General features: G+C 46.6%; 1 protein-coding gene across 1 annotated transcript; it reads right to left on the reverse strand.

Moving 5' to 3' along the window:
* Positions 1 to 14,238: 14,238 nt before the first annotated feature.
* On the reverse strand, positions 14,239 to 17,898 carry MED21 (mediator complex subunit 21). The gene is made up of 4 exons (XM_063395495.1): positions 17,740 to 17,898; positions 17,416 to 17,530; positions 17,096 to 17,196; positions 14,239 to 14,934 (listed from the first exon to the last, which is right to left on the reverse strand). The coding sequence occupies exons 1-4, from the start codon at positions 17,779 to 17,781 to the stop codon at positions 14,758 to 14,760; spliced, it is 435 nt and encodes a 144-aa protein (XP_063251565.1). The 5' UTR covers positions 17,782 to 17,898; the 3' UTR covers positions 14,239 to 14,757.
* Between the last annotated feature and the right edge of the window lie 969 nt (positions 17,899 to 18,867).

Genomic DNA, 18,867 nt, shown 5'->3' on the forward strand with positions numbered 1-18,867 from the left:
ATTCAAGCACTTGAGAAGGTTTCTAACAAGCTCCAGCCATGGATGACTGGAACAATTCAGATCTAACAATTGTTTGATCATACTTCTAGCTCTGATAAGACATTTTTTTTGTAAATACAAGACATTATGCCTATTGGGCTCCAGCTTCATTTTAGAAAGTGGTTGAAAAATTACTTGGACAAAGCAATATAGAACTGAAAAAAAAAATAAAACAAGCACTTGAAAAAAACAAGTAGTGGTAAAAAACCTCAAAGTAAACACAAGATCATAGTCCTTTTCCATGAAGCATCATTTATATACCAATATTTATCATACTTATATACAATTTTTAAATTATGACTGTTCATTCTGTATGACTACATGACACAGCATTTCAGAGGTTTTTCCCCAGCAGATTCAAGCCATGAAATGCTAGAAACCTTGCAAGGTGGTTCTCTCAGAGCTTGTTCCCACTGCAGAGCAGGCACTTACTGTTGGTGTGATCCTGCAGAGTGTGCACTGCAGGGATCTGAGTTCCCTGCTGCAGGAAGTGAGTAACTCTCTTTGACTTCAGTGCTGGTTACTCATATCCTGTGTGAAGATGAGTGGGAAGGGGGGAAACACACAAGGAGAGGAGGATCCAAGAAAAGAGGGAGACTGAGGTGGGAGGGAGATGCACTGACCAACAGTGAAACCTCAGCCATTAGTGGTCCTCACTGTGTGGCACAACCTAGAGAAATTTCTCATCATGGGGGGAACACAAGTGGTAGGACAGTAAGATGATCCCTAATCATGATTATTTCCTCGGGTTTCTTTTTATAATTTCTCTTTCAGTCGCACATAGAAGAAAATGAAAATGCAGCGGCAAGTTTGTGTTCAGAGACAAACACTTTATGTGTGTGAGGTGGCTGTGCACGTATTTATATGCCCAAGATATAGTATTGGCTTTGGATATTTCAGGGTAAAGCTGGAAAACAGGCTTAGGAGTTACAGCCTTACTGCACACACTACTTCAATTACCACCCCTGACTTGTCTTTGCTTTATGGATCAGATCCAGGAATAACTGTGTAATACTTGACAAGAAGAGCCCTTACTGTGTGCAGCAACGTGTCACTTGGGAATCTAGAGAGCACTTGACAGCTGGATTCAGGCTTGCCCAGTGCCCAGTTCAGGTACAGAAATGCTGGATTATAGAAATGGCCACCGGCCTTGGGCCAGTGGTGACAGGAACACAGCAGCTGCCTTCGAGGGGGAAGGAACCATCTGTGTTTCTATAATATTCACTCTGCCCCTCTAGCAGAGGCATGAAGGGGTTCAGCCAAAGCTGAGGGAAAAGTGGCTGCACTAAAGGCATGCTTGGATGCATTTTTCCCTGTCAACTGGGGATGCTAGGTCTGGCATTTGGGTTCAAACTGGTGATTTACTGCATAGTGTGCATGGGCCAATAAACAGAGCTGGCTACAGCAGCCCCAGCTGACACTGGCATTCTCCAGTACATATAGCTGGGATTGGATTGATTTAATCCCTTGCTTGGACCATTAATTTCTGCATAAGTCTGGAGGCAGACAAGGAGCATGATGAGAAGCTGATCCATTGCTTCCCAGCAGAGGCAGTTCAGGATGTGCACAGTTTGGAGCAAATGGTATTGTACCAACAGGCCAGGCTGGGCACACATAAGTGCTGAATCAGGCTCAGAAAGAAGGCCAAGTCTAATGCACTGTACTTAAAATGCTTCCTGAAAGGCTTTGGAAACCTCCAACATCAGTGCAGATCATGTTCCTAAGAAATGGGTTCAAAAGAGGTCAGGACAGGTTTATTTTTATATTGTGAAAAAGCCTGAGGCACTTTAAAAAGTTTAGCAAACTCTTGTCTGCCATTAAGGAGACCAGCAGTGCCACCTGGGAAATGCTGTGCCTAAAACCACAGGGAGACAGAGATTCCCAAGGGGAACAGTGCTTCCATATTTTAGAGCTGATTTAAATCACTGTGACTGCATAGCCCACTGCGCACACAGTATCCATCCTGGCTGGAACTGTGAGCTCATAGTGATGCAAGGCATCAACACAAACCTCTACTGTCACAAGTAAAAGTATTCATAAGGGAGAAAAAAAATTAGGAGGGTCCTCTCCTCTCCTCTCCTCTCCTCTCCTCTCCTCTCCTCTCCTCTCCTCTCCTCTCCTCTCCTCTCCTCTCCTCTCCTCTCCTCTCCTCTCCTCTCCTCTCCTCTCCTCTCCTCTCCTCTCCTCTCCTCTCCTCTCCTCTCCTCTCCTCTCCTCTCCTCTCCTCTCCTCTCCTCTCCTCTCCTCTCCTCTCCTCTCCTCTCCTCTCCTCTCCTCTCCTCTCCTCTCCTCTCCTCTCCTCTCCTCTCCTCTCCTCTCCTTGAATCTCCTCTCCTTGAATCTCCTCTCCTTGAATCTCCTCTCCTTGAATCTCCTCTCCTTGAATCTCCTCTCCTCTCCTCTCCTTGAATCTCCTCTCCTCTCCTCTCCTTGAATCTCCTCTCCTCTCCTCTCCTTGAATCTCCTCTCCTCTCCTCTCCTTGAATCTCCTCTCCTCTCCTCTCCTTGAATCTCCTCTCCTCTCCTCTCCTTGAATCTCCTCTCCTCTCCTCTCCTCTCCTCTCCTCTCCTCTCCTCTCCTCTCCTCTCCTCTCCTCTCCTCTCCTCTCCTCTCCTCTCCTCTCCTCTCCTCTCCTCTCCTCTCCTCTCCTCTCCTCTCCTCTCCTCTCCTCTCCTCTCCTCTCCTCTCCTCTCCTCTCCTCTCCTCTCCTCTCCTCTCCTCTCCTCTCCTCTCCTCTCCTCTCCTCTCCTCTCCTCTCCTCTCCTCTCCTCTCCTCTCCTCTCCTCTCCTCTCCTTGAATCTCCTCTCCTCTCCTTGAATCTCCTCTCCTCTCCTTGAATCTCCTCTCCTCTCCTTGAATCTCCTCTCCTCTCCTTGAATCTCCTCTCCTCTCCTTGAATCTCCTCTCCTCTCCTTGAATCTCCTCTCCTTGAATCTCCTCTCCTCTCCTTGAATCTCCTCTCCTCTCCTCTCCTTGAATCTCCTCTCCTTGAATCTCCTCTCCTTGAATCTCCTCTCCTCTCCTCTCCTTGAATCTCCTCTCCTCTCCTCTCCTTGAATCTCCTCTCCTCGAATCTCCTCTCCTCGAATCTCCTCTCCTCTCCTCGAATCTCCTCTCCTCTCCTCGAATCTCCTCTCCTCGAATCTCCTCTCCATAGGAGGAGACATGACAGAGCCCATGGCTAGGAACTTTCTGATCTCCCCTGTTCCTGATCACAGCTTCTCTCTGCCCAGGGAGCAGCTCGGTTTTTCTGGAGGAAATGAAGGGTTTTTGGGCAGCAGAGCCAGCTGCAAGGCTGACGGGTTTTTGGAGTACAGTTGAGCCAGGCCCTTGAGGGCAGAGAGCCTTTGAGGGAGCACAGGGACGTGACTGGAGTGAGGTGCCACAGGAATTTGGCAGACACAGACAGCACCTGCCAGGCAAAAATGGGATGTGAAAAGCTTTGCTGAGTGGATGTAGGAAATGCTGGGTTGAGGGAGAGCATCAATGGGATGATCAAACTGGTGAATCCAGCTGCCTTAGCTTCAACTCAGTGTAAAGGTAGAAGGGGTGATGGGTCAAGGAGACCAGATGTAAAAATAGAAGGTTAACAATTGTGTGATGCCTGCAGTATGTTATGTTTATCATCTATTAGTGAATTACTCTCCTCCCTCTTTCTATCTCCCATCTTCTGACACTTGGAATAATTTTAGTGCACTGACATACCTCAGTTTAGAATAATCATCTGTATTTCTCATGAGTCTGGAAATAGAGTCTGACCCCAGGGACTGTGGGAGAAGCACAAAATTCACTGACCAGAAGCAGAGATACCAAAGCCTCCTCCATACAGACACCCACCCTGGTGACCTCAGTACTCAAGAACAAAACATTGTGCACAATGTTCACCTTTTGTTTTCTATTATCTGTCCTATATTTATTTTAATTAGCCACCCAATCTGGCTAGCTGTGTCTGGGGGCTTCCTGGTTAAAGTCTGTTCCAGGAGTATGTAGGTCAAGCCAGCCTATCCTTAAGAGAGGCATGAATTGTATTCCTCTGAAAGCTGTGCCTTCGTAGTGAGTCTGAGAACTCCCTGAAGTCTCTCAAATGGGATTTTATTCTTCTCCCTGCTCAGCACCTGAAGCTGTTTCTAACACTGATATGCCAAAGTAGGTATCTCCAAACATATGTGATAAGTAAACACAGCAGACTTGGGAATGAGGTATGTCTGCAAAACCCCTGTCCCACGGCCTCTCCGAAAAGACATCAAAGAAAGTGTGATCAGAGAGAAATGTCTGGTCAGCTTAACCATTAACACTGAACTATTCAACCTTCTTTATAAAGGCAAACTTGTGGGCAGCTCTTGTGGGATGATATTTTCCTTGGGTGACATCACCCTACAGTAATTTCTTGAAAATAGTGTGATGAAATATGCAAGGAGAAAAGTATTCTGGCCTTTCCAGACACCTGTGAGTCATCCTAGACTGCTTTTTCTACCTCCAAACAGAGACAGTTATAAAAGGTAGTTTTCTGAAAGCCATAGCAGTGACAGAGGCATTAATACAAAGAGTAATTAAAGCACATTGTTGATATATTCTGGCTCTCTCAACCTTTCAGGCATTCAGGCTATTTTCCCCCCAGCTTATACCCATTTCATAAAGTTTATTTTTATTGTATATCTCCATCCTTTGCAATATGAAGGCATGCAAACTTTAAAAACCTGATTAAATGGTTTCCTGGGTTTTGGAGCATTATTGTGCTGTCTGTGAACTGGTGGTAGCTCACTGGCTACATGAGGGAAAAAAATCAGCCTCAGACAGGAAACTCTAAAAGTACAGCTTTCATATTTTAGTCTCGTGTCCAGAGGACACTGTAGCTTTGGTCACCATTGTGCATGTGGCCCTGGTGACAAAGGGACACACCTCCCCTTTAAGCTGCTGTTGAATGACAGCAGGCCCCAGCCCTTCCCTGGTCCTTTTATCCTGTCAGACTGCAGGCACAGCCGGAGTGTGGTGGACACACAGACCCTGTCTGCACTGGGCAACCTGGCTGATTTGCCTTTTGAGTAACTTGTCCCATCCCTGCCCCTCACACACACATTTGCCACCCCCCCAGGTAACAAAGGCCAACTCTGTCTTCAGCTGATGCCCCCTTATCTCATGGCCAGTGTGAAATGGAGCAGTTCTGTGGTTCTTTGGGTAGGTCTGCTTAAAGCTGCTGCAATGAGGGATGTAAAGGAAATCCCTTCCCACTGCTCCAAGGCAAAATGCTGGGTTTGGATGGACAAAGTCACACCTGTCCCTCCAGATGGGGTATCGGTGCAATTTATTATTGCAATAATAAAACCTTGTGCCAATGTTCACCTTCTGTTTTCTAATAACTCTTCTTTGTTTATTTAGTTTAATTAGCCACCAATCTAGCTGTTCTAGGGGCTTCCTGTCTCGAGTGTCTGTTCCAGGAGTATGTAGGTCAAGCCAGCCTACCCTTAAGAGAGGCATGAATTGTATCCCTCTGAAAACTGTGCCTGTGGAGTGAATCTGAGAACTCCCTGAAGTCTCTCAAATGGGATTTTATTCTTCTCCCTGCTCAGCACCTGAAGCTATTCGACCTGGGGTTACAGACTGTTCTGGAATGGTGAATCTTTGCATCCAATTTTACTCTGTGTCTCAGTGCAAAGACTGGAGGCTGTGACTTCACCCTCGCCTTGGATATATTGACTCACACTAGGACATGAACCACATTCCTGCATTCTCAATCTGTCTGTCTGGATGAGTGACAATGTCAGTGATTCCAGGTGAGGTGAAACATTTTTGAAAGAAAAGTCTGGCATGGAACCTAGGGTTTGACAGTGGTGCATGGGTATCCCTTGAAAACTGTGAGCAAACATGACCACAAACAGTTTAAACAGAGACTCTTCATTCTCTGTAATTGTGTTCTTCTAGACTAAGAGACTGACCTGAAGATGTGCTCTCAAAGGACTGAGCAGAGGATTTTGTAAAAAAGGAATCCATCCAGGTGGTCCCAAGGAGGATTGCCTCCTTGTAACCAATTTTAGCCCACAGCTGTCCTCAGCACAGGGTTAAGGAGGGTTAACACACCAGAACAATGCATTTCTGGCAAGTGCAGCAGCTGCCTCTATTGTGTCTGGTCCAGAGTTCCTGAGTACGTCAGGACTGTGAATCATAAGGAAAAAAAAGAGTTGTGCAGTGCAATGTCTCCTCACAAGAATTCCAGTGCAACCCTGCAGTCCCGTTTCTGGGAAATCCCATCCTCTTTGACCTCAGTGGGGGAGAGCAATAAATCTCTGCTAACACCAGAGATCAGGTTTTGTGCGTATGCTGGTCAGAATTAACGTAACAAGGGCTAAACACGGGATGAAAGGGGAAGGGGCTGCCAGAGTTGGCAAAACAAACTGCACAGCACCACACAGTGTTTAGTTCCAAAGAATCCAGTGACACAACCCAAACCACACCACCATGGCTCAGGAGCCACCAGCAGTGGAGAACCACAGGAAGTGAGCACAGGTGATCAAGGGCACAGTTAAGGTGCCCATTCCCTGCAGGAGTAAGAAACTTGTTAGATGAAGAGCCTGGATAATCTAAGAAATAATGCAGTTCTATGCCACAAAGAGGTAACAAAGAATTCTAACAATCCCTGTCACTAAGACTAGGGCCAATGTCTTTTTGAAAAGCCGTAAGTCACAACACATGTGGTCTGAACATAGATGAGTCTGGAAAACGTACAGTTAACTGCCAAAATTCTGATGTCCCTTAGTGTCAGATGGGATGGACAGAAAGGAACCACAAGTTCCCTTTATGAGGGGAACAACAACTCATTTGCAGTTTAACTTCATTATTTCAGAAGTTGCATTATTGCAGCTTTATTCTGGCAGCCACCAATCATAAAGAGCTGTGCAGGATATAGGCACAATCTTGCATTTTGTGGAAATGTTATAATTTCATTACTCTAATGATCAGATTCATTTCTGACTCTGCTCCACAGGATTCTGCCTGATAGATTTTCTCTGAAAGGAATGTTGTTTTGCATTTCACCCCACAATTTACTGTGTATTCCACAACCTGTCAAAGTCAGGCCTTTAGATGAGGTTAATATCCACTGTTACACAACAGACAATTAAATATGACCTAGTCATAAAGAACAAGTCACACAGTTCAAGACCACTGGCATCTACAGATGCTGAGCCATTTTGTTAAATCATACAAGTGCATGACACAACTTTTGGGAAAAGAAAATTGATCCCTCACTACCCAGCTACACCTGAGATTAAAAACACTACCTTTTATCATGCCTCACCTCCTGAATTCCTTCTGTTAGAGTTTGGCAGGGATTTATTACTCAATTACTTTTAATTGGTCAATTAAGGACCAGGTGGAAGGAACCACACAGGTGCAAGTGGATCCCTACTCACACACCTGAAGCTGCTTCAAAATATCTGCAGAAGAAGCAGCCAAACACAATCGTTCTCTGCTGAGAAATACTAATGCCACAGCAGAATTGCTCTTTGCACACTTGAGCACACCAGAACAAACAAACACAGAGCTGCTCTTTCTGCCTCACTGGAGGATTTCACTCCCTCTCAGCACACAGGCCTGTTAGAACCACAGGAGGATTTCTCTTGCTGTTGACCAACACCAGCAAGGGCAGATCCCACCCCGTGCTCCCCGTGAATCTGTCTGGCACACTGAAAGCCTCAGGGCCTGTAGAGTGCCTGGGAATGTCAGCTCTCCTTTGATAAAGCACTCAGGTTTGGGCTCTTGGGCCTGAAGCAAGCTGGAACATTCCACCCAAATCCACTGTAGGCACCTTTCCATAGCTCCCACAGCACAAATTAAAACCATGTAATTTGAACCAGTTCCATCATTTTATGTTCAAACTCAGTGTCTTTTGGGGAAGAACGACATCGTGCATCCTTTAGCAATCAAATTTAGGTGTGACTTGGCTTCTCCATTGCTGAGGGTGAATGCCTGTCCATGCTGTGGCCTGAGCCCTAACTGATGTTGCAGGGAGTGAGGAGGAGGGACACCAGGAGATCTTTTTGTGAGTGGACATTAGACACTCACTCACTGCCCTTGAATTAATCCAAGATGCTCTTTCTCCTTCTCTGCAGTGTTTCCCTTCCATCATTTTACACTGTGCCTCTGTAAATCACACAGGAGCAGCACAGAGAGGCACGTGACACACTTTATGGTGCTGAGGACAGTCAGGATGCCTCCTTAGCTTTACACACACGTACCTGGTACCAGTGAAATACAGGATCTGCTTCCACTCCTTCAATCACCATTTGACAACAGCTGGATGGTTCTGGTGGCTTTTCTATAGCAGAAGTTGGACATATTACTGCAGTCTCACTGCCCTGCCATTCAGGGAAAGCTTCCTGGCAGCAGCTCATTGCCTTATTCAAAACACCACCAAGAGAAACCTCCATTGCCAAAGCTGTGCCTTCAATCCCAAGTGCAGTAAACACCCAGTGTGCTCACAGGCACATGCAGAGAGGTTTATCCGAACACTGCCCAGTTTTCAGAATTAATCCTTGCTTATATTGTTTGCTGACATGAACATTCAAAATAAAATGGCAGGCTGACTGTTAGGATAACCCACACTTTTTCTGATACCTCTGGAAAGAAAACAGAGAACCAGATTGTTTTTCTTTTCAGCAAGATTTGTTAGGGAACAATTGTATTCTGACTGCCCTGACATTTTTTCCTTCTACATCCACCTTCTTCAGTGCTGAAATAAAATCTGCCTTCCCCTGTTTTTTCCAGTGGAAGGCACCAAGCACATAAATTGTTACTTTTTCCTATTCATCATTCTGCAATACCTGGAGAAAGCACCAGAGAAACTCCTGCAGAAGCCCCACCTCCACAACGTCAAATGTAAGAGCTCTCTTTTTTTTTTGAGCTCTTAGCTTCAAAGGTGTTATGCTTTCTTTTAATGAACGTGGCTTCTCTCTCTTGGATCATGGCTTGACAAAACAATTGGGATTTTTCTCTAGCACTTGTGGAAACTTAATGTGCGTTTAATTGCTTTCCCACACAGCCATAGAATGGAGTACATTTTTTCCTGAAAGAGGGCTTTTATTCCAGTCTTCTCTTTTTAAGTGGGCAGGGTGGAGGAAGGATGTCTCAGAGCCAAATTACACAGTCCATACTCAGCTACAAATTTCCACTTCACAAAATGAATTCATTTAGGCCTTCAGTGAAGCATGTAAGAGGCTAAATCCAGGACCCAAGTAATACTTACAGTAAGCAAATATCAAGTTAAATGGTCAGTGGAAAACTGTTTGCACTGTTGTGTTATGCTTTTTGAGTGTTAGGTACAAACAGAAATTCAGAAGAAACATGGTTCTGGTGTAAACAGCTGTAAAATAGACAATCCTTTGTGCTCAGAGCATGAGGTGAATGTGTTCAGCTACTTGTCCATGCCGGTTGAGTGCAGCAGCAGCAAGAATATATAATTCCTGATCTAGCTACAGTGAATAAGCCTACAAGGCTTTCCAAGAAACAAAAATAAACATAAAACCTGCATCTAAGTGTACACAAACAGCATGCAGTCGTTGTCAAGCTGCACTCCTTCAAAGCAAGTTACACTAAGAACACTGAAACAGAAAGAAACTTCCTGAAAATCATTTCCACTGTGGATATCACTTAATGCAAGCACCTAAAGCAGTGCCTGACATACCTGAAATGTGAAAAAAAAAAAGCTGGCAAACTTGGTATTCTGTGCTTTTTGTTGCTAGAACATGGGTTACAGTAAAATGTTGCTGTCAGTCAATCAATAATTTGGTTTTAAGTCAATAGAAGTCATTCAAGCTTTCTTCCATAGATCTTAAAGAAAAAGTTAGAATAAAGTTTTTTCTCTAGCCTCAGGTTTGATGCCTGAAAATTGGGCTTTTGTTATTTCTTATGTAAGACTATATAACAAGCTATGTAAAACACAAATACAATTTCTTTCTGTAGAGGAGTCTGCCTTTGTCTAACAGTGAGTCAGCATCATCTGACATATCAATTTTCTCTAAGTGTAGGATGTGGATTTTGCATATCACACTCTCCAAGGGCACCTGTTGGAAACTTGGGTCGCTACAGCGTGGAATTTCACACCACACATAAGGTCAACTCAGTGGTCTCCCAGCACATTGCAAAGTCTCATCAATAGGAATGAGGCTGATATGAGATACCTCAAGTTTTCTGCCCTCCAGATCTGCCTTTCTATAATGGGGACACAACATTCCTTAACACTTTGTTGGTTCTTTTTGAAGCTGAGCATGTCTTGTATCCACAGGATCAAGAGGAGGGACCTCAGGAGGGGTCTAATTCCACCTGCTGAGCAGAGGTCACTCAGCTGTGAGGTCAGATCAGGTTGGCCAGAGCTTTAAGCAGACAAGTCTTGAAAAACCACCCCCAGGATTTTCAGCTTCTCTGGGGACCATGCTGCAAAATTTACTTGTCCCGATGTTGAAAAAGCTTTTCCTTGTGAACAGTCTGAACCTCTGTTGTTCCAATCTCCTTCTGCCAAGCACCACTGTGAACAGCCTGGTCCTGTCTTTTCATAAGCCCCCACAGGTGTGGGCAGGCTGCTGTTAGGTGTCCCAAAGCCATCCCATGGGCAGGCTGCTGTTAGGTGTCCCAAAGCCATCCCACGGCCAGGCTGCTGTTAGGTGTCCCAGAGCCATCCCATGGCCAGGCTGCTGTTAGGTGTCCCAAAGCCGTTCCTGTTCCCAGCCTAGCTCCCTCAGCCTCTCCTCACAGGGGATGTGCTGCAGCCCATGCAGAGCCTGGGGGCCCACAGCTGTCGGGAGTGTTCCAGGTGCATTCCACCACGTGCTGAACACAGGGAAGTGCTCACTTTCCTTCATCTCCTGGCTGTGCTCCCACTAACACAGCCCGGGATGCTGCTGGCCCATTGTACTCCCAGGGCCAGCTGCTGGCTCATGCTCAGCCTGCCGTGAGCCAAGGCCAGAGCTCCATCTGAGCAGAGCTGCCCTCCAGCCTGCCAGTCTCTGGCCTGTATTGTTGAAAACTCCCAAAATCTTTTGCTATCAAATGTGGGGATGCCCAAGACACTTTCCCCATGGCACACAGAGCAGAAGCTCCCAGATCTTCCAAGATCATCGGCAATAGAAGCCAAGATTAACTATATAGACATTAAGCTAAAATAATGTTAATGCACTTTTCCCAGTACCCTTAAAAGCAAGTGTACAAATTTCTCTGTATTCTTGTCTCTGAAAAAGAGAACAGCTGCTGCGAGGTGTTCCTTTCCTCCAAGCATGGTTGTTTATAATAAAGAAGACTAGGCTTTGATCATTTGCTTATATTTACTAAATTGATTCCAACATCTTTGCCAGTGGGCTGTATGGATTCCCAGCGTGAGATGCTCCTGCTCATTTGAAGTGCCTGAGATTGTTTTTCAATGGAATTTTCCATTATGCTCTGTACTATCTTTCTTCAAAGCACAATTTGTTCACTGGGCAGTACTCCTTGTCCAATATAACATGCAGAACCATTGCTCAACACTTCTCTTTTCTTCCCATGTGCCCTACCTCCATCTCTTCTGGTCTCAACCTAAGTTTCCTTTCTCAACTCTCTCGCAGGTAACCTGACATGTTTGTAACCAGCTGCTGTGTCCACTTTGTCCCCCACCCACCTCGCCTCCCTCTCTCAGGTATTAACATCTGGGAAGCACTCAAGGCTTCTCAGGGAAGACACAATGTCCACAGGCTGGGATGAGCAGAGGGAGCAGCCCTGGCAGGAGGACTCGGGGGTGCTGTGGTGAGAGCTGGCCCTGCCCCAGCCGTGTGTGCTGGGAGCCTGAACCCCCCTGTGCTGGGCTGCCCCCAGAGCCCCAGGGCAGCAGGGGAGGAGAATTCTGCCCCTCTGCAGCCAGCCCTGGGCCCAGCACAGGAGGGACAGGGAGCTGCTGCAGCCAGGCCAGAGCAGGGACACCAAGGGCATCAGAGGGATGGAGCAGCTCTGCTGGGAGGAAAGGCTGAGGGAACTGGGATTGTTCAGCCTGGAGAGGAGAAGGCTTTGGGGTGACCTCACTGTGGCCTTGCAGAGCCTGAAGGGAGCCCACAGGAAAGATGGAGAGAGACTCTTGACAAGGGCCTGGAGTGACAGGACAAGGAGAATGGCTTCACAGTGACAGAGAGAAGGTTTAGGTTGGATATGAGGCAGAAATGTTTCCCTGTGAGGGTGGTGAGGCCCTGGCACAGGTTGCCCCATCCCTGGAAGTGTCCAAGGCCAGGCTGGATGGGGCTCTGAGCAAGCTGGGATAGTGGAAGGTGTCCCTGCCCATGGCAGGGGGTTGGATTGAGATGAGCTTTAAGGTCCCATTCTATTCTATGATTCTGTGACTCCCCCACTTTTTCTAATGCACTGAAAGTAGGAGTGGTATAAATGACCCAGACCATGTAATCCTGCATCCCCTACAGTTCTTGCCTGAGTACAAGGAGATCACTACACAGTGTGTTCTGAACAGGGATGTTCAAACCCCAGCAGTAGCAGCTGGACAAATCAGCACATGATCAAGGGCAAAGGAATCCACACCTCTAGGCCCCCATCTAATGCTTTAAACAGTTGCAGCAAATCAATGTTTTCCCCCCTTTGTGGTGTCAGACCCAACAGAAGATACACACTTTGCTGACCACACTGCACACTGTGAAAGAGCAGGTGAAAATCTGCAACAGCTGAAGTGTTGAAATAGTGAACATACATATGAGGGAACTCATTTATACCTCTGGCTAAGGTTTACTTCCAAGTGTGACTACCTGTTGGATGCTTAACCAGCAACGAGAAGAAAGAGCTTCCACATTTAGGCAGTATCAAGCTGCAGAAATAGAGCAGTTTTCAAGTATAAAAAAATAGAAGGCTATGAAATGAAAAGAACTGTGGTTCCTGAAGATGTTGTACATGGTCTCCCACAGTTCCCAAGTTAACGAGTGTGAAGTGATGCACATGTTAAGCTGTAATAGGGAATCTACTACAAAGATCAAATCCCTTTTCCAGCAACATATAAATCTCAATTTAAGGCATCTCAAAAAAAAATCCACAGAGCCCAAACTTTTTCCTTTCAAAGTCCACTAATTCAAAAAGCAAGCAAACAACAAAAATTCACCCCACCCTAATCCAAACCATCTTGAGATGGACTGGATGTAGTTTTCCCAGGAAAAATCAAAAAACAGGCCCCAGGACTGATTTCAAATGAAAATCTGGCCTCTAAAGCCTCCCCAGGTAAAATAAATAAAGGACACATGGCTTGATAAACTGCCATAGGCCTGGGGCTGTACTGTAGCCTGTTCACCCTCCAATCTTTTTTTCCTTCTGCAGAATCCAATAGTACAGGAGTTTCACAACAGCAGAATAAATTTATGACTACAGAGATGCACATTTCATAAAATATTATTAAGTTATGAAATACCAGTCTCTTTAAGTACTTCCAGTTTTAGTATTTGTTAAGAGGTAGAACACCTTTGTCTTTTTTAATCCTCAAAACACTGTGCTGTGCTACACCAGTTCTTTTGCTGGGGCAGTCAAGTGAGAGGCTGCATCTAATTCCTTAAGGATCAGCATGCTAAAGGCGTTTTTGAATTGCTCTGATTTGTCTGGGTGCATTAGCAACATGTGTACCTTTCAAGTCAATGACAGTGTATCCAATATACACGAAGAGGTGATTTTGATCAGGAAATGAGCAGATGTTATGTGGCAATAACAAGGCTGGTGACTCAAAACAACCGAAAATGACCTGGTTTAACCCTAAGTTCATGCTCTGAACCCTACATTAGCTGCCGGTTTGGTGTGGGGTTTTATTTTAAATACCAAAAGAGATACTAGTATTTCTGTAGTCCTACAACAAAGAGCAAAAATTCATTCTGTGATTGAGTGTGTGAAGATAAAAACACCTCTGTTGAGGCCCTTGGGGACAACAGGAATCTTGCTGCTTATGATCACAGCATTCATATGGCAGCCACTGCTTACACTGAAAAGCAACTTTATGTAATAAGCTATTTTCAGTTTTCTCACTGCTGATTTTTATCCAGTTCTCCAGTGCCTCCCCATCACTGCCTGCTTTAGAGGCACTCACCAGTTGCCAACAGAATACAGAGTATCAGCAAAGCAGAGAAATGGCAGGAGCAGCAAGTGTGTCAGTGGCAACAATGGACTGAAAGGTTCATTTGTGAATTACAAACAATAATAAATGGCAAGATCAGACACCTGCAGGTTTATTCCCCTGTAAATGAGATGCCAATGACAAGAACAATCGCTCTGTAAACATCAGAGTTTACTTATCCTTTCACATGCTCTGTAAAGGGTGGTAAGCTAGCCAATCAACATTACCAGTGCTGTTAATTAAAACAATGACCATCACTGCATTCACAGCACTGTCTCCAGGAAACTCTGGCCAACTCACATGTGTCTGAGGCTTACAGAAAAAACATACCACAGCCATAGTGGGATTAACTTATACAAATACTTCTAATATGTAACAAATTCGATTGAAGTCATATTTGCGAACAGAAAGCTCGTTTTAAGTCAAGGAAACACACATCAATCCACGCAGATCCGGAGCAGAGCCCCTGTGGAAGCGTTTCTCACACAAACCCGCAGCCGAGCCCCGCTCCCGCCGCGCAGAGCAGCCCGCGGGAGGGCCGGCCCGGCCCGTCCATTCCCGCCGCATCCAGAGGCGTTCCCGAGGCTCTCGGCAGGGCCGCGCTGCCCCCTGGCGCTACGAGTCGGGCAGGGGCTGGCTGTGGGTGCCGCTGCGCGTCTTCAGCTGCGACTGGGCGATGTCGGCCAGGGCGCTCTGGATCTTCTCGAGCAGCATGTCCCCGCGGTACACCACCTCCTCCAGCCGCGCCGCCGCCTCGTGGTTCTCCTCCTCCAGCCGGTACAGGCTCTCGGCCTTCAAAGCAAAACCCGCATGATGCCCAAAGGGATTTGGCTTTCTATGTATTTTGCACACACTCCTACCTCTGGAAGCTACTGTCACACAGTCCTACTATTTTTCCTACCCTTTCCCTTAGGAGCAATAAGCTAACCCTTCTAATGCACACTTGGATTTCTGTTTAGTCTTATTCTTACAAAGAAGCCTGACCAGGACATTTTGTTTTCCAACCAGAATCTGAGAACACACAGAAAGGGAGCAAAGAAGCCCCTGAAAGAACTCCAGTGGGGTACAACCCAGGGAAAACTACCTAGCCAGCTACTCTTCTAATTGGACAATATTTATTAGATGTGCTAATTTGTTAAACTCATAACATCGTAAAAATCTGATGCTGGGTGTGCCCATGACCATTGGGACACCTGGAAGCTTCCAATCAAGGCCTGCTTTTTATTTTACTGTTTGAACACTGTTGCAAGAGTTTCCCCTTGACATTAGGCAACAGGGAAAATCAGGGATCTTCAGCAGAACCCTAAACTGACTTTGCTGCTCAAGGATGCTGAGGGAACAGCTGGTGCTCCCTAAAAGGAGAAAGGTCCTGTTGTTGAATAATTGACTGCAACTAATTGACAGATTAGAGCAGAATTTGTACTGTCAGCTTCACCAAAAGGGAACTCAAAAGGGTAAATTGTGTTGAGCATTTGTGTTGTAGCAGCTCCCTTTTATCATTTAAGACAAGACTCAGATCTGAAACTTACACCAAGACAACTTTAGTATAAAAAAGCAGATCAGCCTAAGTACAATTCTATTAACCAAGTATTGTCTACCACTTCTCAAAAATATAGTGCATATTTGAGAGTGTTTCAAGCATCTTCAACACCATTTCTTTGAAGACTATCAGAATATTTGATACTGCACCAAATTAAGCAACAAAAAATAAAAATAAAATCTGGAATCCAAGAGATGGAATACAAGCTAATAAATCTTAAAACCACCCCAGACAGAAAGTATCAGAAATTTTTGTGACATGAAGTTCTTCATTAAGACAGCAAGACACTGTTGAAGTATCACCTCTAAGGACAGCGTATCCCTACGGGATAAACAGCTCCTGCTTCTGGAGCACCCTGCTTTGCCCACACCTCCTGCCACTTTGATCAGATCCTGCCCAGTCATGGAAGAAATGGAATTTGTCTGCAGCAGGCATTCTATCTTCAGCTATTAAAAATGCACTGACAGGAAATTATGCTAGTGTTAATGAGCCCAATTAGGATGTTCAGCAATTACTGTGACTAGCAAAATTCCCAAATTTAACCTCCTCTGTTTAAAACCAAACGTGATGCCACTGCCAAGTAATTTCTCTTTGGCCCATTTGGTGTCAATCTTCTGTTAAACACTTTTGAATGGTTACAGAGTATTCAATATAGGTTTAAAACTTTCAGGAGATCTTAAAGGTGATCATCAGGTTGGTCAGGGAACCAGCACTCTGCATCCTTTATGCACTCCAAAAAGAAAATACTTGATGTAAATCTAGCCGTTAAAAGTCAAAAAGGAAAAAAAAAAGGTTTTAATAGGTAAAACCTGTGAAATAACAGAAAAAACCCCACAAATAAAAACCAAGTCTGACTGGTTCAAAAGAAGACTCCTTGTTATTGAAAAGTGATGGAATTATTTTGTGTCAGAGCTGAAGAACTTAAAGGACACCCTGCAAACTCTTTAACCAGAAACAATGTGAAAGAACAAAAGAGTTCTGTAGTGTTGGTTTAGTGGCTACAAAATGAAATGTGAGAAAATATGAAATATTACCCAAGTGGAAAAAAAAATTAATAAAACAATGTACTAAGCATCAGTGCTGTTTCATCTGTTCTGTTAATATCTGAAAAAAAGGGTGATCCATTTCCAGTACAGTGGTGGTGTGATAAAAGCACCTTTCTTTTTTTACATTTTAACAAAAAACTATGTCTGAATTATTGTCACTGATTGTAATATTTAGAACTAGATGCAAGTTCAGTATTTCCACTAAGCCTACAAAACACTCACAGGCTAGCCTCATGAAAAATTCAGGTTAGTACTAAAATCATTTTTCAATGATGACATGGCTTAGAGATGAAAAAATGTTTAAAAAAAAAAAAGAGGAAGTTTGCCTTCAGGAGTGTTCTGATACTGGAATTAGGAAAACTCCTACCTGCAAAGCTGCTGTGGATTCTTCACTGGGCAGGGAATCTATGAGAACATCGATGTCCTTGGCAGTGCGAGCGATCAGAGCCGCGAAGAGCTGGGCATACTCTGCACAAAACACAGCACAACTCAGGCAATCACTCAGGGAGTTATCACAAACAAGCACAACTTTGCTGCCACAATGTTATGCAGAAAGTGCAGCCGACATCCATTCGCGGCTTAACCTCCCTCGCTCCGCCAGCTACGGCGGGAATTATTTGCCGAGGCCGGGTTTGCATTCCCGAGCGCAGCACGTTCGCGAGTAGCAGCGCAGGAAGCCGGCCTCACCTTCCGTGGGGTTCACGGGCTGATCCTTGTTTATGGCGGTCTGGATGTTGCTGAAGGAGGCCGGGGGCCCGCACTGCTGCAGCACTCCGATGGCGTTACAGAACTGGTCCGCGAGCTGCCGGCACCAATTAACACCGCGTTAATCACCCTGCCCCACCGCTGCGGCCACCCCCGGCTCACGGCGCATCCCCGCCGTGTGGAGGGCGCACACCCCACACCCGCGGCCGCTCCCCCGGCTGGGGGGCTGCGGGCGGGGGCCGCACCCCCGGCACAGCCCGTGCCGTGCCCCGCGGTCCCGGGGGAGCGGAGGCAGCGGCCCCTCACCGAATTGACGGCGTCCTGCAGCTGTGTCAGCCGGTCCGCCATGGCCGCGCCGCCGCTGCCCAGCCTGAGGCGCGGGGCGCGGGCGCCGCCTGCCGGCCGGGAGGAGCGGGTGAACGCCAGGGGGGATCCGCCCGCAGCGATGGCGGGCAGGCCTCGGAACGGGGAGGCGCTGGAGGCACCGTCCCTGCGCGTTTAAGGAAAGGCTGGACTTGGCATCACCGCCACGGTGATGTTCAGTCACAGGGTGAACGTGATGATCTCAGAGCTCTTCTCCGACCTAAGTGATTCTGTTACTGCCACGGCCTGGGCAGCTTTTGCGGTGCAGCAGTTGCTCTGATCCCAGCTGAAAGCCGCAGCAGCTCTCGGGTGCTCCACTCCAGTCCTGATCTGAGCAGGGAAAAGCCAGAGCGTAGTGTCCCCAGCAAGCCAAATCAGAGCCAGCATCTGGCCACCGAGCCCAGGGGTTGGAGAATAAATGCCCTTTGTGCCAGTCGGTTTGTGTCCATCTTTCTTATCTCTGACAGCTGGGTACAATGCCAGCCTTCTCCCAGGTGGACCTTAGAGATCGTCTCTTTCCAACCCCCCACCTTCCGCTGTCCCAGGTTGCTCCGAGCCCATCCAGCCTGGCCTTGGACACTTCCAGGGATGGGGCAGCCACAGCTCCCCTGTGCCAGGGCCTCAGCACTCTCTCAGGGAATAATTTCTTCCTCATATCCAAGCTTTATTTCTGTCAGTTTGAAGCCATTTCTCTTATCCTGTCACTACATGCCTTTGTAAATAACCACTCTGTAGCCTTATCCCAGACGCTGTGGGAGCAGCAATGATACAAACTAATCCCCTCAAATTGTTTTCCCGACGGCACGGTTGGGTGAGGCTTTTGTTTGCCTGCGCACGTAAGCTGGGATGTGGGGGTCTCTTCACGCTCCGAAGTTAAACCCCAAGCCCCAGACTGCCACTCCGTAGTTAAACCCCAAGTCGCAGCCTGCTGCTGCAAACCCCACGGTGCATTTTCCGGAGCTCGTAGCTGTTACCGCGCCCAGGCGCTCCCCTCCGTTCCCCTCCGCCGCCCTTCCCGGCCGGGCCCTCCCGCAGGTGCCTGAGGGGGGCGGGAGCGACCCCTGCCGGGCG

This window comes from Prinia subflava, chromosome 4, assembly GCF_021018805.1.
Source record: "Prinia subflava isolate CZ2003 ecotype Zambia chromosome 4, Cam_Psub_1.2, whole genome shotgun sequence".
Lineage (NCBI taxonomy): Eukaryota > Metazoa > Chordata > Aves > Passeriformes > Cisticolidae > Prinia > Prinia subflava.